Source organism: Cyphellophora attinorum (genome assembly GCF_001299255.1).
Source record: "Cyphellophora attinorum strain CBS 131958 chromosome Unknown Contig15, whole genome shotgun sequence".
NCBI classification, from domain to species: domain Eukaryota; kingdom Fungi; phylum Ascomycota; class Eurotiomycetes; order Chaetothyriales; family Cyphellophoraceae; genus Cyphellophora; species Cyphellophora attinorum.
The window spans coordinates 325,459-341,800 of record NW_017253243.1 but is presented as its reverse complement, the minus strand read 5'-3'; the positions used below and the strand labels follow the sequence as shown (position 1 = coordinate 341,800).

Genomic DNA, 16,342 nt, shown 5'->3' with positions numbered 1-16,342 from the left:
ACGGGCCGATCGTACGCGGAGCACACTCACGTACCCAACCATACACGAAGGGCTCCAACTCTCATGAGGTAAGGTCCAAGGAGAAAGATGTCTCAGCGAGCCGATGGAGATGAGTCCATCCACTTGACAGACGGCCTGATACGAGAGAAGGCTGACGCTTCCCTTCAAAACTGCTTTTCCACCCACATCCACAGGTTTGTCTCGCTATTCTTTCTCACTGTCGATACCAGCGGCAGTTTGCTTTTTGTCGGGTTTCCTCACCCACCGTCACTCTTTCGTCAAAGGGACGTAAATCCTTCACTCTCGTTACATTGTTTAGGGATCAAGCTCAAAATCCCCGTCCTTTCTTTTGCACATACAGATAGCATTTCTTCATCATGAAGTTCGCGAAGAGCTCCAGCCTTCTCCTCCTGGGTCTCGCAGGGTCGGTCCTCGCAGACTGGACCGACGCACCCGCACCCGTCGATGGCGCGACCACTACCTCTTCATGGGCCAAGCCCAGTGGCGATATTGTGGTGACCGTCAAGACCACCGTCACCCGTACCAAGACCATCACAGCTGCCAGCTGCGGTTGCACAACAACTGGCCTGGGCGGGAAGCAACTGATGTCAGTCCTGCCTCTGGTACTGGCTATCCCGCCGGTGGTTCTGGCTGGTCAAGCCCAGTTGCACCAGCTGGTCCTCACAGCCTCCGCCCTGGCATCCCCGGTAGCATTATCGGCACGGACGGCGAAGTCTGGACTTGGCCTAACGCTGCTCCAAGTGAGACTGTGCCCACAAACGTAGCCGCTCCCACATACTCCGGCTGGGGTGATGTGCCGGGCGGCCCGCAACCAGGTGACGACAAGTCGAACTGCACCAAGCCCTTCCCACCTCTCAAGGATGGTCAGTGCCCAGACAATACCCCTGCGGACCGCTCAAAGTGGTGCGGATACAGCACCTCCACCGACTACTACAATGACGGCCCAAAGACTGGCAAGATCTGCGCTTACGACTGGGTCATCACCAACACTACTCTGGACTTCGATGGCGTTCCTCGTCTGGCTTTGGCCATCAACGGTCAGGTCCCAGGTCCTCTTGTTGAGTGCAACTGGGGTGATACCATCCAGATCACCGTTACCAATAAGCTGCAGAACAACGCCACGTCTATCCACTGGCACGGTATCATTCAGAAGGGTACTAATGACCAGGACGGTGTACCCGGCGTCACTGAGTGCGCTCTTGCTCCTGGTGATACCCGTACCTACACGTTCGCTGCCAGCCAGTACGGCACCGGCTGGTATCATTCCCATGCTCTTGCTCAGCTAGGCGATGGTGTCCGTGGCCCCATGATCATCCACGGCCCTGCTACAGCCAACTACGATCTTGACATGGGCCATGTTATGATTGACGACCTCTTCGGCAACGGCACAAACGTCGTGACTGCTGCTGCTCAAGATGCTCGCATCGCTCACTTCGGCCCTGGTCCTACCTGGAACTACATGCTCAACGGCCACAACACTTTCCCAGATCTCTCCCGTGGCAAGCACGCCCTGTGGAAGGTTCAGCCGGCAAGAAGCACTTGTTCCGTCTCATCAACAGTGCTTCCCAGAACATGTGGTCCGTCCATTTCGACAAGCACACGATGACTGGTAAGCTGACATCCCACGATGAGCGATCCCTGCTAACATTTCTCAAGTCATCGCAACCGACTACGTCCCAATCAAGCCATACAAGACTGAATGGCTCAACATTGCCATCGGTCAGCGCTACGACGTGATTGTCGAGATGAACCAATCTCCTGGCAACTACTTCCTCCGTGCTGTCACCCAAACCGGCTGCCCATCCGGCTGCGTCAACACTGGCCTCGGCTCCGCCAACGGCATCATCCAGTACGATGGCACCCCATTGACCCTCCCAGTCTCGGACTTTGGCAACAAGACAATCGCCGACTTCGCCTTCTGCGCCGACGAGCCCATCGCCAGCCTCGTCCCCTTCCTCGAAAAGGGCGCCGGCTCCCTGGATGCCTTCCAAGCCTCCGCATCCACCCTCCCCGCCGGCAACGTTGCCAACGTCGCCACCGCCGACGACGGCGTCGTCTTCCGCTGGTTCCTCAACAACGGCGCCATGAAAGTCGACTATGAACAACCCACTTTGTTGTCCCTCGCCCAGGGCTCCATCAGCAACAACTCCATCTCCAACCCCGTCATCCTCAACAAGAAGGGATCATGGTACTACTTCATCATCCAGAACCAGTTCTTCGCCTCCCACCCCATGCACTTGCACGGCCACGACTTCTCCGTTCTCGGCCAGGGCACTACCTCGTGGAACCCCAGCTTGGTCAGCACACTGAACTTCGCCAACCCCAACCGTCGCGACACCGCCATGCTCGTCGGCTCCGCCGGCCCCGGCGCTCCCCCAGGGTACACGGTCATCGGCTTCCAGTCCGACAACCCGGGCGCGTGGCTCATGCACTGCCACATTGTGTGGCACGTTGACGGCGGATTGGCCATGCAGTGGGTTGAACGCCCCGATGATATCCATGCGCAGCAGTATACCTCGAAGGATGCGTTCCAGAAGGAGTGCAAGAATGTGAAGAGCTACTTTGCGGGTGGTGGGCAGAAGGTCACGAGTGGGGAGAGTGGGTTGAAGGTCAGGAGCTACTTTGATGATATGCTGGCCGCGCGGGGTGGGGAGAATGTTGTTAGAAGGAGTGAGGGGGGTGCTAAGAGGAGGTATATTGACCAGCATCTCAAGCGGAACCACCACTTCTAAATGGTAGCTGCCCGGGTGAGGCGAGTTGGCGGATTTTGCACAGATGAGATGTGTACAGCACCATCAGCCGTGTGAAACAGTGATCCGAGGGGTCAGAGCTAATGGCGAAGCGAGCGAGTGTGTGGTGTTGCGCTGTGGGAAACGGAAATATTGCTTCTCCTTGTGTGTGTATGATGTACCAGGATATACTGTCTAGTCATGGACATCTTCATTATTATGACTACTTTGCTGGCGTTGATTTCCTGCCAGGAACGTCTTCTGGTGTCGAGTGTCCTGCGTAACTGAATTGATGGGTGATGAGAGACGACACGTCTATCTGCTTTCTTTGTAGTAACGCAATGGCAGTCGGGAATGTGTTAGCGTACCGCCAGACGGCCACGATGTCGACCTCCCGAATAGCGGCTGCTCCCAGGCTGATCTCTTGCAATGGCTTGTCCATCCCAACGACGACGAAACTGATCGCTTTAGGCACTGGGTACATCAGCTCGACTGGGTGGGTATAGAGTTCCTGCAACGATCCTTGAACTGGTGGATTGCTACTGGCTGGCCCTCCGAATTTCATCTTGCTGCGCAAATTCTTCTGGCCCCGTCGGCAGCTTGCGCACTTGAAGGATGGCCGTTGAGGCTCAACAACCACTCGATCTCCAATCCGAACGCCCGTCACGCCTTTTCCCACCGCGACCACTTCTCCTGCGCCTTCACGGCCCAATATCAGTGGCTGAGCTATGGTGAACATGCCGTTCTTACCCTCGGCATAGTAGTGTAGGTCGCTTCCACATATGCATGTCGCGCGAGGGGCAATTTGGACTTCGCCAGGACCTGATGCGGCAGTCTCGACTGATTCAAATCGAAGGTCCTGACGGCTATGTGGAGCAGCAAGTGATCGACGACATCGACTCCATGGTTTCGCTACAATGGTAGTATCAGACTGTCAGCTGCCGAGTACTATACAAGTATACAACTATCGCTGCTTGGATCAACTGCAATATTTCTTCGAAGTCTTGTTCGCAGATTCAAGAGCTCCCGGTTGCATAGGTGTTCTTCGTAGAATTGGTTTACACCCAGGAATCGATGGAAAGGCTGACACTGTGATAAAGCTGTGATGATACGCTGTCGAGGCCTCTACTGATGCTTGACAGAATCAGTCGTCCAGAACAGGTACATAGCAAGCCAGGAAGCAGTCCCTAAGGTATCCTGTGTTGTAGAAGTGGCTGTTTGATGCCATGCTGCTAAATGGCTGACAAACCTGATACAACTTCTCCGGACATTCGACACCTCACAACCGGCCGCCTAGTCTAGTCTGCAGTGGTGCTCGCTCCAATGTCCAAACAAGTCTGCAAGACGTTGCCCTCGTCCCAATCCTCGGGTTTGTCGGGTAACACATAGCCTTGGTACTCCTTGCCTGCCCGCTGTATCACTTCCTCAATACCTTTCCCGTTCGCAAACGACCATATTCTGACGAACATACTGGAGAACTTGATCATAAAAGTCTCACCAGCAGCAATTACGATGGTCTGCCCTTCTCGAACATCACTCCACTCGTCGTCGCCCTGGACCTTGACGCTGAAGACACCTTCCTTTACCACGAAACAGTGGTCGACGGTGGCGAAACTCAGCCATCTCGAAAGCGATGAACGAGCGTATGCTTTCGAGGATTCGATGCTCGAGATTGAGAATCTATCGCCCGTCTGAGAGGAAAGTATGAATGGCCTTGACATGACGCCTCCCAGAACCCATCTCGGTCCTGTATTCGCCCGCAAGAAATAAGCCTCTCCCGCTTTACCAAGCACATTCTCCTCTGCAAGCCATTCACCAACCTCTGGCGGCTGATAGTCGCGCGAGAAGTGCACGTCAAAGCGGTCCTTGGCCGCCATAAGTTTCGAGATCAAGGCGTGCTTGAGGTCGCGGTCATCATGCTCCGGCGTTAGAACGCCTTCGTACGTCTCGCCTACATATCGGAAGAAGTCGACCCAGTCCCCTGGCGCTACGAGCCCCAGGAGCTCGGTATGAGGGCCAAGTTGTTCAGGGTTGTGGATGACTTTAGGTGGAACATAAGCAAAATCTCCGGGCCCGAGGATCCGACACTTGTCGCCAGCCCACAGTTTTAGGAAGCCTTTGGTCACGAGGAATACGTCGTGTGCTTCCTCGTGCCAGTGAAAGCCTGGCGCATCCGCGATCACGGAGCCAGACGTGAAGATTGCCATGCTGCCATTGGTCTGTTTGGAAGAGGCGAGCATTCGGAAAACGCCCTTGGAGCCGGGTATTGTGATGCGCTCGCCTTCGAACTGGTCGACGATGTAGTTCGTCCTCGCATTGGGAGGCGTTGCGCATGTTTGGACGACCATCTTTCCGACTTCTATTGCGCATTTGCCTGAGGTGAATGTCCAACAGCTGGTGCGGGGCCGCTACATTTATTCAAGGCTCCCCATGGCTGTGTCGTGCCCCAGATATTCCGGAAATCCCGGGACGCATCCGCTCGGTCGACTTTATTGGTGCTCCGTTCCTGCTTCGATGCAATATTCGATCACCACAGTAGAGTCTGCGAAACGACCAGTGTACATATCAACAGACCACAATGGCCAGGCTGCCAAGCTATAGAAGGGTGTACAAGACCATTGGTGACCAGGAGATCGATGTCGATGTCTACGTGCCGAGCAACGCCAATAGACGTCCTGTTAGTAAGAACAACAAATTCCTCTGCACGATGGTACTTGCTCAGAACTGACGATGCCAGTCATTAACATCCATGGCGGCGCTTTCATGCTGGGCTCGGCTAGGATGATCAACCAAGATCAAGTTTACGACTGTCTTGACCGTGGCTGGATTGTGCTTGCTCCAAATCATCGCCTTTGTCCCCAGGTCGACCTTCTCGAAGGGCCAATACAGGACTGTAGAGACCTCCTCGCATGGCTTCATGCTGGTGCGCTGGACGATATGGCTGATCTGGAACGCGTCTTCGCATTCGGCACGTCTTCCGGCGGCACGCTGGCTATGTGCCTGGGCTTCGGCGTTCCGCATCCGGTCGCAGGCATCTACAGCATGTATGGTGCTTGCAACTTCTCACATCCAATCTGGAAGAAGCCAATCCCAAACATGAGACTGCCAACATTCTCGGACGATTTCTTACAGAAGATCTATTCGGCGAGTCCTGTCCCCATTGAGGGAGGCGTGTCTCTGGAAGGTCAGGCCACAGGTCCTCCCGACTTCACTGACCCCCGCCAAGCATTTGCCTTGACGCAGATTGCCAATGGCAAGGTCCCAGAGACCATCTATCCGTCTCAGAAATGGGTCGATGTGGATCCGGCAGAGAACATTAGTCCGGGATTCCCGCCTACATTTATTGTGCACGGAACAGCAGACACGAAAGTGCCGATCCACCTAAGCCGAATGCTGTACTCGACCTTAAAAAAGCATAGGGTCCTTTCCGGCATGCTGGAGGCTCCTGGAGAGGAACACACCTTTGCCGCGCAAATGAAAGTCGGATCGAGCACCTGGCATATCCAGCGGCAGGGTTTTGACTTTCTCGAGTCTTTGATGAAACCACGTGGCCAAGCATAAGAAGCTGGAAACTGGCGGGAATTCCGGGCAACCTGGGGTGGGCGTCCGGGGACTCCAGACACAATAGACGGTCCAGTATTTCTTTAAGACTTTCCTGCTCCCAACCTTGCTCGCAAGTCTGCATTGACACACGCTCAGAGCGAAAATACCCTCAACATGTCCGTGTCGATCGAAGCAAAGCAGACGCCTTTCCACGACGAAGTGGCCGAGGTTGACACACCACCTGAGCTCACCCCATGGCAATGCCTGAAAGCCAACCCCAAGATCGTGCTATGGACGCTTTATGCCAACATTGGCTCGACTATGGTCGGCTACGAGAACCTTGCGCTCTCGGTGTGCCTTGCCATGCCGGCTTTCCAGATGACCTTTGCATCTGAGGTCAACGGCGTCCTCATCATTCCAGCGTACTGGCAGTCACTCTGGAACGCACTCTACAACATCTTTAACATGCTCGGCTCGGTCTCAGCCGGCCATCTGCAAGATTGGTTCGGACGTCGCTCCGTCTTCCTAGCTGCCATAATCATTGGGAGTGCTGGCGTCGCGGTCAGCTATATCTCCAAAACCCCAGCCGAGTTCCTGGGTGGCAAGATCGTCGCTGGCTATGCAGTCGGCCTCCTCCTGGCCGGCACGCAGACGTACGTGTCTGAGATCGCACCACTGCCAATGCGAGGTTTGGCTCTGAGCACCAACACCGTCATGCTCAACTTGGGCCTCCTCATCGGCATTTCAGCGACGTTCAGCCGCGTGAGCATCATGGACCAGTCTGCCTTCCGCGTCGTCTTCGCCGCTGCCTGGGCCTTTCCCGCGCTGTTGGCCGCGGGGCTCGCCTTCATGCCAGAATCCCCGTACTGGCTGGTTATGAAGGATAAGCACGACGCCGCCCTCGTCTCTCTCCGCCGCCTATCCCGCAAGGGCGAGAATCTCGACGCCCGCCTCGCTGAAATCCAAGCCACCGTCGAAGCTGAGCGACGCATGCGCATCGCCTTCAAGAATTCCGGCCTCGTGGAGATCTTCAAAGGCACGAACCTGCGCCGTACCTGCATCATCCTCATCTGCATGTACATGCCCCAGATCGTTGGGGCCGTGCTTTCAGCAAACGCGCCCTACTTCCTCAGCCAGACCGGCTTGCCCTCCCACACCGTCCTCATGCTCGTGCAGGTCGCCGTCAGCGTGGGGCTTGTCTCCGCCCTCATCAACATCGTCCTCATGATGCGCTTCCGACACCGGCCCTTGATGTTCCTCGGCGTCTCCATCTGCGTCGTCATGTACCTCATCATGGGCATCGCCTCCGCCCTCCCACGCTCCTCAGCCACTCTGACCGTTATCGGTGTCGCCACGGCTTTCACCTCCATCTCCTACGGCCCCGCCGTAGGCGCGTCCATGGCCGTCGCTGGGGAGGTCTCAGCCGCGAACGTGCGTGCAAAGTCCCTTGGTGTGGGACAGGCTTTCTCGTCGTTCGCCAGCGTCGTCTGGACCATTGTCTTGCCCTACCTGTTTAACCAGGACGAGGCGAACCTCGGTGGGAAGATCGGTTGGATCTTTTTTGGCATGGCTGTTGTTTACTTTGGGCTGATGTACTTCTTCGTCCCGGGCACCAAGGACCGTACCTTCGAAGAGTTGGATATCATGTTTGAGAGGAGGATTTCTGCGAGACGATTCGAGAAGTATCAATTGAATGAGACGAGTGCTTAGGAAGGGTCCAACGTGGTATTGGTTGTTGTGGAACATGCGCTGCATCGAGTACTAGTATTACGTACGATTCATCATACCAATGTTCTCTATTTGCTGGTCATCACATTGCTCACATATGGGACCAAATCTTAGCAGTTGTGATCATCGAGAAAGGCCATAAGTAAGCCACCAGTCATCCGGAGGTCGGCTCTTTGGCGCTCGTGGAGTTGAGTGACTGTGCTCTCTACAGCAAGCTTGCAGAACTCGCGATAGGCTTAGGTTCGGGATCAATCACCTCCATACGGTCTGAACTGACCTCAATTACTGCAGACGAATTTATACATGGTTCCAAATCACTTCCTCCACAACCGTGAACTCAGCTGTCCGGCCACCAAGTTCGACCCCGTACACGCCAGGCTCTAATCGCCACGCCTTCTCGCCCTCATCCCAATAGCTGCAAGCAATCTTCGGGTCCAGACCCAACTCAACAGTCAGAACCTCACCCGGTGCGATCAAGACCTTGTCGAAGCCCTTTAGCTCTCTGCGCGGCCTCCACACCTTTGTCTGCGATGGCGGACAGATATACACCTGGACGACCTCCTTGCCCTCAACGGATCCCGTGTTCTTCACATTAACCGATACGCTGATTTGCTGCTGCTGCGACAACAGCCTCACACGTAGCTGAGAATACTCAAAGGTAGTATACGACAAGCCGTGTCCGAACGGCCAGCGTGGTGCCTTGGCTGCGTCGTCAGCACCAGGGCATCGATAGCCGACACGCAGGCCCTCGGAATAGCTAATCGCCACACTACCATCCTCAAGCTTCTTTGCAGGAAAGTGCTCATAGCTCGGGCAGTCTTCGAGCACGTTCCACCACGTTGTCGCAAGCCGACCGCTGGGGTTCAGGGCGCCGATCAGAATGTCTGCGGCGGCCTGTGCGCCTTCCTGGCCTGGGAAGTGAGCCAGCAAGACTGAGTCGACGCTGTCGATGAAAGCGCTGGTGTCGATTGGGTTGCCGCAGTGGAGGACCAAGATTGTCTTTTTCGAGGCAGCAGCCACGCGTTGGATCATCCTGGTCTGGTTTTCGGGCATGCGGATGTCCTCCAGGTCGAAGCCTTCGGACTCGTATTGCTCGTCGCGGCCTGCGTAGATGATAGCAAGATCGGCCTGCTGCGCCACGGCGACTGCCTCGTTTATAGCGGCGTCCTCGGCGTGGTACTCTTCGAAGCACAGCGTCGCCGCGTAAGGCGTTGGCTCGCCTTGCATCATTCTCTCAGGACCTTGCATATTCAGGCGGATGTTGTAGTGCTTGCCTGCTGTCATGGGGACCTGCACTCGCGATTCCAGAAGGGTGTGGTTGAAGATGAATTGCTCCGTGGAAATATACCGAGCAGCGCCTGTGAGGACAATGTCGCCATCGACTTCGAGGGTGAATGCGCCAGTGCATCTAACTGCCAGTGTGTGATCGCCTGTGCTGCGCGGCTGAAGAGCGGTTGTCATTTCGAGCCTGCCGCCAGGACAGCGCATCCCTGGCTTGAAGGCCCCAAGCATCCACACGGTGGCTTTGACGGAATGTTCATGAAGGAAAGGCTCGATGTCCCCATCGTTGAAATATGCGATATCAACACCATGGTTGCCGTTCTTTGCCGAGAGGAGTGCTGAGTCAGCCACAGGGATTATACGCCGTGTGCGGACGCCAGCAGCATACTTGACGCCTCCCGCAATTTTCTTGTCGAGGATGTCGCGCGGAGAGTGTCGATACTGTGGTATACAAGACGCACTCCCGCCGCCTGTAAACACAGGCTGCTGCGCTGCCTCTCCGATGAGAGCAACTCGACAACGAAATGGGTCGATCGGAAGTGCGTCGTTCTCGTTCTTGAGGAGGACCATACCGCCACTTGCGAGTTCTCGAGCGATTCGATTCGTCGACTCATCTACTACGGACGTCTCGACCCCCTCACTGTGGCAAGCCCGTGTCTGATCACGGAGCTTGAGCATCTTTTCAACTCGCTCATTGATCTCGTCCTCCGATACATCTCCATTCTTGACAGCTTGAACCAGCTTCTGGCCTCGGAAGACGGGAAAGGGCATTTCAAGATCCTGCCCAGCTTTGACCGAGGCTACGGTAGAGTGCACGGCAAACCAGTCGGACATGGTCAGGCCGCTGAACCCCCACTCACGGCGCAGAACCTGCATGAGAGGTCGATGCTCGCTGCAGAACAGGCCGTCGACTTTGTTGTACGCTGTCATGATGCCCTCCGGACTGGCTGTCCTCAGAAGATGCTGCCAAGCCGCCATGTAGATTTCCCTTAGGGTCCTTCCATCAATCGACTCTCGGACATCGTAGTAGTGGCGCAACGTTTCTGAATCGTTGCAAACAAAATGCTTTGGACACGCCGCCACGCCCTGTCTCTGCACACCCTTAACAATTGCCCCTGCAAGCTGTCCTGACAGGAGCGGATCTTCGCTGAAGCATTCAAAGTTGCGGCCCGCACGAGGGTCACGGTGTATGTTGATAGTAGGTCCCAGTACGACCTGAGCGCTCTTGAGACGCGCTTGACGTGCGAGCTCCTCGCCCAAGCGGCCAAGCAGGTCAGCGTCCCATGTGGCGCCATAACACGCTGTGTTGGGGAAGCTTGCAGTTGTCATCTCAGCTTCGATCCCTGCTGGCCGGATGCCACTGACGGAGTCGGCAACGCGTACATGTGGAATTCCGAGTCGGGTCACACCCTCAGCGGTTGAGAAGTCCTTGCCGGAAAGAAGAGTGCATTTCTCTTCGAGCGTTAGTTGTGGAAGCAGTGAAACGAAGTCCACTGGCTCTGATGCTGACCCCATGATGTATTCTGTAGCTCGTTGTGTTGATCTGGCACAACTGATACTGTAGTCTCTCAATCTTCATACATATGGCTGTATGTCAACCGTCGATCGTGGGCCTCCTTCACGGTGCCGCGATGTACTTGCCGTAACCTGGTAAGGTTCCAAATTTGTGGAGCCGGAAATGCCGGGGTAAAGCTAAGCAGGCCCGGAACTGCCATCGGATGGCGAACCATGCCGAACCTCGCTCTCGTTTCATCATGTTTGGGACAAGGTTGTATCGCCTTGCCAGACGAAGTGCTGCTCCATGCCTTTTATGATCGGTCGCAGTGCCATGCCGTAATCGCCACCATTGGGGGTCCTGAGTAAGGTATGTATGTGGAACTTGGCCGGCTCCTTGTTGGTCAGGAAGACACCTGAGTGATGATCGAATTCAATGATGATCACAGGACTCTGTATGCGATAATAGAAGGCATCGTCGTCACCATACCCTCCGATCCAGCAGAAGTAAGTCTCGTGAAACCGTGATCTCACCTGCTCTGTCCGCATGGATCGTGCCGTGGTGGGCAGATAGAGTAAATATTGCTCTACGATCTCAAGCACAGTAGCCTGTTGCTCAGGGGTCATCTCGCTGACCAAAATACCCTCGTACGGAACGATACGGTTATCGCGATACGCACCGCAAAGATGGCGCTGATCGTCGTGGTTCCAACGACCCTCCGGCATACGTGGGTCTTTCAGCAACGCGTAGATCTGTGCCTTGGCTTGTTTGTCTTTCGGAAGATCTTGCATCAGTTGGAGCCCAGCAGCTTCTTCAATGGAGAGAATTCTTGTTCCAGCAAGTGGACTGTCACCGTCCATGATATTGGGCTCTGCGCCTGTGAACCATGGAGAGATGATTATCTGCCTTTGGTACAAGAAGATATTCAAACACAAGTGATGGCCATAAAATGAAAAGCCCCAGGGCTGTGATCTGGACGGCTGGCCGAACAAGACGAAGTTGTAGGAGTACTCGTTGCATATGCGATGGGCTTCGACAAGCTCGCCAAGGAATCCATTGATCCTCATGGCACCAAGCGCTTTCGCATAGCCTTCCGGGGACAATGTGGCCTTGAGAACATCCAGAATACTCTGGCGAAGGTCGGGCATCTCGTCCAGCTCATCAAGACGCACACCTTTGTTGCTGAGTAGAAATTCAGGATTAGACCATGAACGCCATTCGGGCGAGTCGAGATGGTATTTGACGCGTTGACGTTGCACTTCAGTCATTTTGGTCAGCATCGAGTTAGCGGCTACGACGATCGCATCGATGGGTATACCCTCATCCTGCAGCTGATAGAGGTCCGGTCGAATCCGACCGTCATTTGTGATGCCTCTGAATGGCTCCTGAAACAGTCTCCTCCAGTGGAGGTACAGTGCGTGTAGCCAAGGAGGGGTGCCTTTCTGCTTGAACTCGTCGGCGTATTCATGCGCATTCTGTTTTTGCATGGAAGTAAAGCGCGGTGTGCTGAGATCGGGCAGGAACTCTCGGAAACCGGTGTGTGAAGCGGCCATTCTCGCGGTATGGTAGCAACAAAGCCATGCTCATCGAAGGCGCTGCTATATGGTCGTTGAAGGTATCGACCGGAATATCCGGAGGTGAAAGACCGAGCCGTGTCTCCGAGCTTTCCGAGACCGGAAACGGCTGTATGATAGATGGACTGCTGTTTAACAACACAGCGACGCCGCGCCAGACTTTCGGCGGTGTTGACAACGCCAATCTTCAGTATGACTATACCTCATTTTCGACGGCTCATACGTTTCGTACCGAAGTCAAACAGCCGCAAAATCATCATCGGCGAGCCAAGAGACGGCAGCGTGGATGTGGGAAGCGCTCTACGTCGAGGTCTTCTTGTCGAGGCATTTGTCTGGACAGGCGCTTCGGTCATATCGCCGGGTTCCACAACAGGGCAAGTCGAGACAGTTGAGCGTATTCTCTCACCATTAGCTGCTCACGAAGTTGGCACCATTCGATGCATCGGCCTGAATGTATGTCGGACACCAGAAGAGAAAATTGAATTGCTAATGAAGTCAGTACATCCAGCACGCAAAGGAAGTCAATGTCGAACTGCCTTCCGTCCCGACTGTGTTCTTGAAGCCGAGCACCTCTTTAGCTGATCCGTGGCCAGCACCAGTCTTGCTTCCAGCTATCACTCAGGTAGACAATACCGGCGACTATGAGGCTGAACTTGCCGTCATTGTTGGTCGCGAGTGCAAGAACGTGACAGAGGCAGAGGCTCTGGACTACGTCTTGGGATACACAGCTTGTAATGACGTGTCCAGTCGAGGCAGTCAATTCGCGCAATCCCAATGGTGCTTTTCTAAGGGCTTCGACGGGTCTTGTCCGATTGGGCCCTGTATTGTCTCCAAGTCGCTTATTCCGGACCCGGGAAAGCTGCAGGTGCGCGGGTTACATAATGGCGACGTGATGCAGGACTGTGGCACCAGCGACTTCATCTTCGGCATTGCCAAGCTCACCAGCTACCTATCGCAAGGCACGACACTGGCAGCTGGCACTGTGATCATAACCGGCACACCAGCAGGCGTTGGTGCTGGAAGAAATCCTAAGGTGACCATCAAGGCGGGCGATGAATTTGCTGTCGAGGTACTGCCCCATATCGGCACGCTCGTCAACGTGTTCGAGAACGCATAACCTCTCTTATTGTGGTTCAAACGGCATCAAGAAATTGTCGTTGTCATAGCCACTAAGCTGGAACATCATGTCGAAGTCCACATCTTCGGTGCCCAACTCAAGCCGGCCCCAGTACTGGTTGAGAAGACGGCTATCTTCGATAACCTCTACACTCACCTCAGGACCTTGCTCCACGGCCTCTTTAGCTCTCCTGAGCATCTTTGCGGCCTCTTGAGCTACCACGCTTTCGCTCATAAGTTCCAAGATGTCAATGGCCAGACCAACGAGTCGGTGCAGCGGCTGGGAAGTGGCATTGGATGCCTCTCGTGTGAGGTAGACCAGGATGATGCTGGCGGCAAAAACTATGTACGTGGTGTTATAGAACCAGGTCCGGAAGAAGTCGTTGTGTTGCAAAGTCTCGTATATAGTTTCGATGGTCCGCTTCGCGGAATCGAGGCATTTCTGAACACACTCCTGCGAGGCTGGGATAGCCAATCGCTCCTCTTTCGTGGACCGAAGTAGCAATGTGCCGAACATGAGAATCCGAAGATTGTGATATCTGATTGTCAGTACCAGCCGTTGTCTCTTCATCCATCGAGGCGCTCTGGCGTCTTGCAATGAAGGCATCAGGTCTGTATAGAGCCGTGGACGGATATCTTCAGGTAAGGCTGATATCCAGTTGTTGAGAGACTGTTCCATCTGTATGGCCGTGTCAAGAGTCCGGGCAAGGTTGAATTCAGTTAGGTAGACACCAAAACAAACCTGTCTTGTGATCCGAGAGAAGTCGACCATACTCTTTATGATAGCACAGTGAGGTGGTTCCAGACGATCCGCTTCACCCAGATCCACACCTCTGATCAATGGGTAGCGTTGATTGTGGTATAAGTCCGCGCCAAGGGTGTCTGGTCTGCCCATAGCAAACGACGTTTCTGTTTCCAGTGAGTAGAGACCCCACCACGTTCGCGACTCAGCTCTGAGCTGAGCAGGTGGTTTGCGGGTATTCGGGCCCGACGATCGGTTGATTCCTATCGCGAGAGCCGTACGTACTGCCATGCCGATGTACATGTATGCCCAGTGTGGCATGATTTCGTTCTGGCAGACCTTTGCAAGGAACAAGTAGCTTTGTACCATGTTGAGGTCTGTCACCATGTTCAGCTGCCCACACCTTGACGTAGCTTCCTTGAACAGGAAACGACTCCATTGAAGGTTGTCGAGGCCTCCGAGAGGCTCATCATCGCGAGGACTAGTTATTGCGCCGACCGATAGTACGCTGTAGTAAAGCGCAGTAAAGCTTGGCGACTGATCATCGGTTGCAGTCCACAGGGCTTCGCAGCGCTCGAAGAACTCTGCCTTGTCCAGGACGGGATGGATGTAGTGTAGAGCTGAGAAATGATTGTCCAGGAAGCCTCGGCATTGGGGAAAGTGAGCTGCTCGGCCAGGGACGTCATCCTTCGCCGTCGTGGCGGCTTTTCTGTTGGTTTCTGGCGGAGTGAAAGCTGGGTTGTGTAGATTTGAAAGCAGGGTGCCACTTTCGGTATTACCGACATTTCCACCATGGACATGGGACAGCAATGCCATCGAGGATGAGCTGCCGTAGAACTCCATGTTCCTGGTGTGCTGGTTGACTCCAGAGACTTCCTCATTAGGTGGGTGCATCAACGAAGCGGGTGTAGGACCTGCATCGAGTGTCGGTATCGCTTGATGACTAGACCTGGGAAGTTCGATGTGATCCTCTGCAGGATCACGCGCAAAATCATGATGCACGTCTGCGTCGGCTTGCGCTGTCGGAGGGTGAGTCTGCTGGGTCTTCAAGAGCTTAGAGAGCGAGTCGACCTGGGCTTCCAGCTGGCGGACATAATTAGAGCCATGTTGAGTGTTGGAGGGTCGCCGGCCCCTGTAGAGACAGTCGACGCCACGGCCTATCACTCTCAGAGCTGCTCATTGTGTAAGGGGCAAGTAGACCAACTTTTGCAATACGTGCAAGGGGAAAGCTCGTCGCACTTGTTCTTTTTTACACGACAGACATCGCAAGCACGCGCTGCGCGAGGACGTCGAGCTGTTTCCATAGCAGCAGATCACGTGAAGATAGCTTCGAGGTGAAGAAGTAGAGCAATATCAGCATCAAGCGAGGTTAGGTCTAGTTCTAACGCCAGTAGGGGCGGTTCTCTTGGCATACCCCGCAACAGTTCTTCACCAGAGATCAGCCCCGGTCTAGGTAAATCACGGGCTAATGGGCTTCAATAACTTTGGTAATTCCTGAACCAAGTGCTCTACAATTGCGTCTGGTCCCCTCTCTACTTGCAGACCTTGAGGTATAGCATGCAGTCTGACCTCTGGTCTCACCAATCGCGCAATGCTATGAATCTTAGCAGCTTCCGCCGGTGACCACATCGACGCTGAGCACTGTTGACGTAAATGTCAGACAACAGCACATGGACATGATATGGATCCTTACCAAGACATCTGGCTTGAACTCCCGGACCTTGGACTCTACCTCCTGTATGGCTGCTATGGTTCAGCTTGCTGAAGTTGCCAAGGCAGTCACGCTTACATTCGCAGTTGCCGATATGATCAATGATGTAGTCATCCTTCAAAGCCTCGACAACACGTCCAATAAGGAGCTTGGCACGCTGCGGTGCCGTGTTCACTGTCACCAGTCGAAAATGGCTTCTTGGCTGCGTCATGATCGTGAGTGGTGCATAGGCAGAAGTTCTAGACTCAGCAAACAAGTCAAAGGTATTATGTGCTATGACACCGCCGCCGGAGTCCGGAAGACGGCATGCGAGCTGGAGTCCGGGGCTCGGAAGAGCCGCGGCAAAGCCGGATCATGCTGTCTGGACTTACCGACGTGGAACTGAGCTGCTGATGCCTTGAT

At 54.6% G+C, this 16,342-nt stretch overlaps 9 protein-coding genes across 9 annotated transcripts; 4 read left to right on the top strand and 5 right to left on the bottom strand.

Moving 5' to 3' along the window:
* Positions 1-377: 377 nt before the first annotated feature.
* Positions 378-2,753, top strand: AB675_5090 (Laccase-2; the record flags this gene model as incomplete). Its single annotated transcript, XM_018145274.1, has 4 exons — positions 378-607; positions 688-1,540; positions 1,591-1,630; positions 1,678-2,753. 4 exons carry the CDS (start codon positions 378-380, stop codon positions 2,751-2,753), a joined length of 2,199 nt encoding a protein of 732 aa, XP_017999314.1.
* A 220-nt stretch (positions 2,754-2,973) lies between these two features.
* Positions 2,974-3,315, bottom strand: AB675_5089 (uncharacterized protein; the record flags this gene model as incomplete). Its single annotated transcript, XM_018145272.1, has 1 exon — positions 2,974-3,315. The coding sequence occupies one exon, from the start codon at positions 3,313-3,315 to the stop codon at positions 2,974-2,976; it is 342 nt and encodes a 113-aa protein (XP_017999481.1).
* A 733-nt stretch (positions 3,316-4,048) lies between these two features.
* On the bottom strand, positions 4,049-5,098 carry AB675_5088 (Quercetin 2,3-dioxygenase; the record flags this gene model as incomplete). The annotated part of the gene is made up of 1 exon (XM_018145271.1): positions 4,049-5,098. The coding sequence occupies one exon, from the start codon at positions 5,096-5,098 to the stop codon at positions 4,049-4,051; it is 1,050 nt and encodes a 349-aa protein (XP_017999485.1).
* A 230-nt stretch (positions 5,099-5,328) lies between these two features.
* AB675_5087 (uncharacterized protein) lies at positions 5,329-6,311 on the top strand (the record flags this gene model as incomplete). Its single annotated transcript, XM_018145270.1, has 2 exons — positions 5,329-5,431; positions 5,488-6,311. 2 exons carry the CDS (start codon positions 5,329-5,331, stop codon positions 6,309-6,311), a joined length of 927 nt encoding a protein of 308 aa, XP_017999269.1.
* Positions 6,312-6,467: 156 nt separating this feature from the next.
* Positions 6,468-8,003, top strand: AB675_5086 (General alpha-glucoside permease; the record flags this gene model as incomplete). Its single annotated transcript, XM_018145269.1, has 1 exon — positions 6,468-8,003. The coding sequence occupies one exon, from the start codon at positions 6,468-6,470 to the stop codon at positions 8,001-8,003; it is 1,536 nt and encodes a 511-aa protein (XP_017999344.1).
* Positions 8,004-8,318: 315 nt separating this feature from the next.
* Positions 8,319-10,817, bottom strand: AB675_5085 (putative beta-glucosidase I; the record flags this gene model as incomplete). Its single annotated transcript, XM_018145268.1, has 1 exon — positions 8,319-10,817. One exon carries the CDS (start codon positions 10,815-10,817, stop codon positions 8,319-8,321), a length of 2,499 nt encoding a protein of 832 aa, XP_017999320.1.
* A 237-nt stretch (positions 10,818-11,054) lies between these two features.
* On the bottom strand, positions 11,055-12,350 carry AB675_5084 (uncharacterized protein; the record flags this gene model as incomplete). The annotated part of the gene is made up of 1 exon (XM_018145267.1): positions 11,055-12,350. One exon carries the CDS (start codon positions 12,348-12,350, stop codon positions 11,055-11,057), a length of 1,296 nt encoding a protein of 431 aa, XP_017999404.1.
* Positions 12,351-12,563: 213 nt separating this feature from the next.
* Positions 12,564-13,427, top strand: AB675_5083 (uncharacterized protein; the record flags this gene model as incomplete). Its single annotated transcript, XM_018145266.1, has 3 exons — positions 12,564-12,824; positions 12,871-13,384; positions 13,417-13,427. 3 exons carry the CDS (start codon positions 12,564-12,566, stop codon positions 13,425-13,427), a joined length of 786 nt encoding a protein of 261 aa, XP_017999361.1.
* Positions 13,428-13,494: 67 nt separating this feature from the next.
* On the bottom strand, positions 13,495-16,151 carry AB675_5082 (uncharacterized protein; the record flags this gene model as incomplete). The annotated part of the gene is made up of 3 exons (XM_018145265.1): positions 13,495-15,312; positions 15,923-15,972; positions 16,019-16,151. The coding sequence occupies 3 exons, from the start codon at positions 16,149-16,151 to the stop codon at positions 13,495-13,497; spliced, it is 2,001 nt and encodes a 666-aa protein (XP_017999483.1).
* Positions 16,152-16,342: the final 191 nt, after the last annotated feature.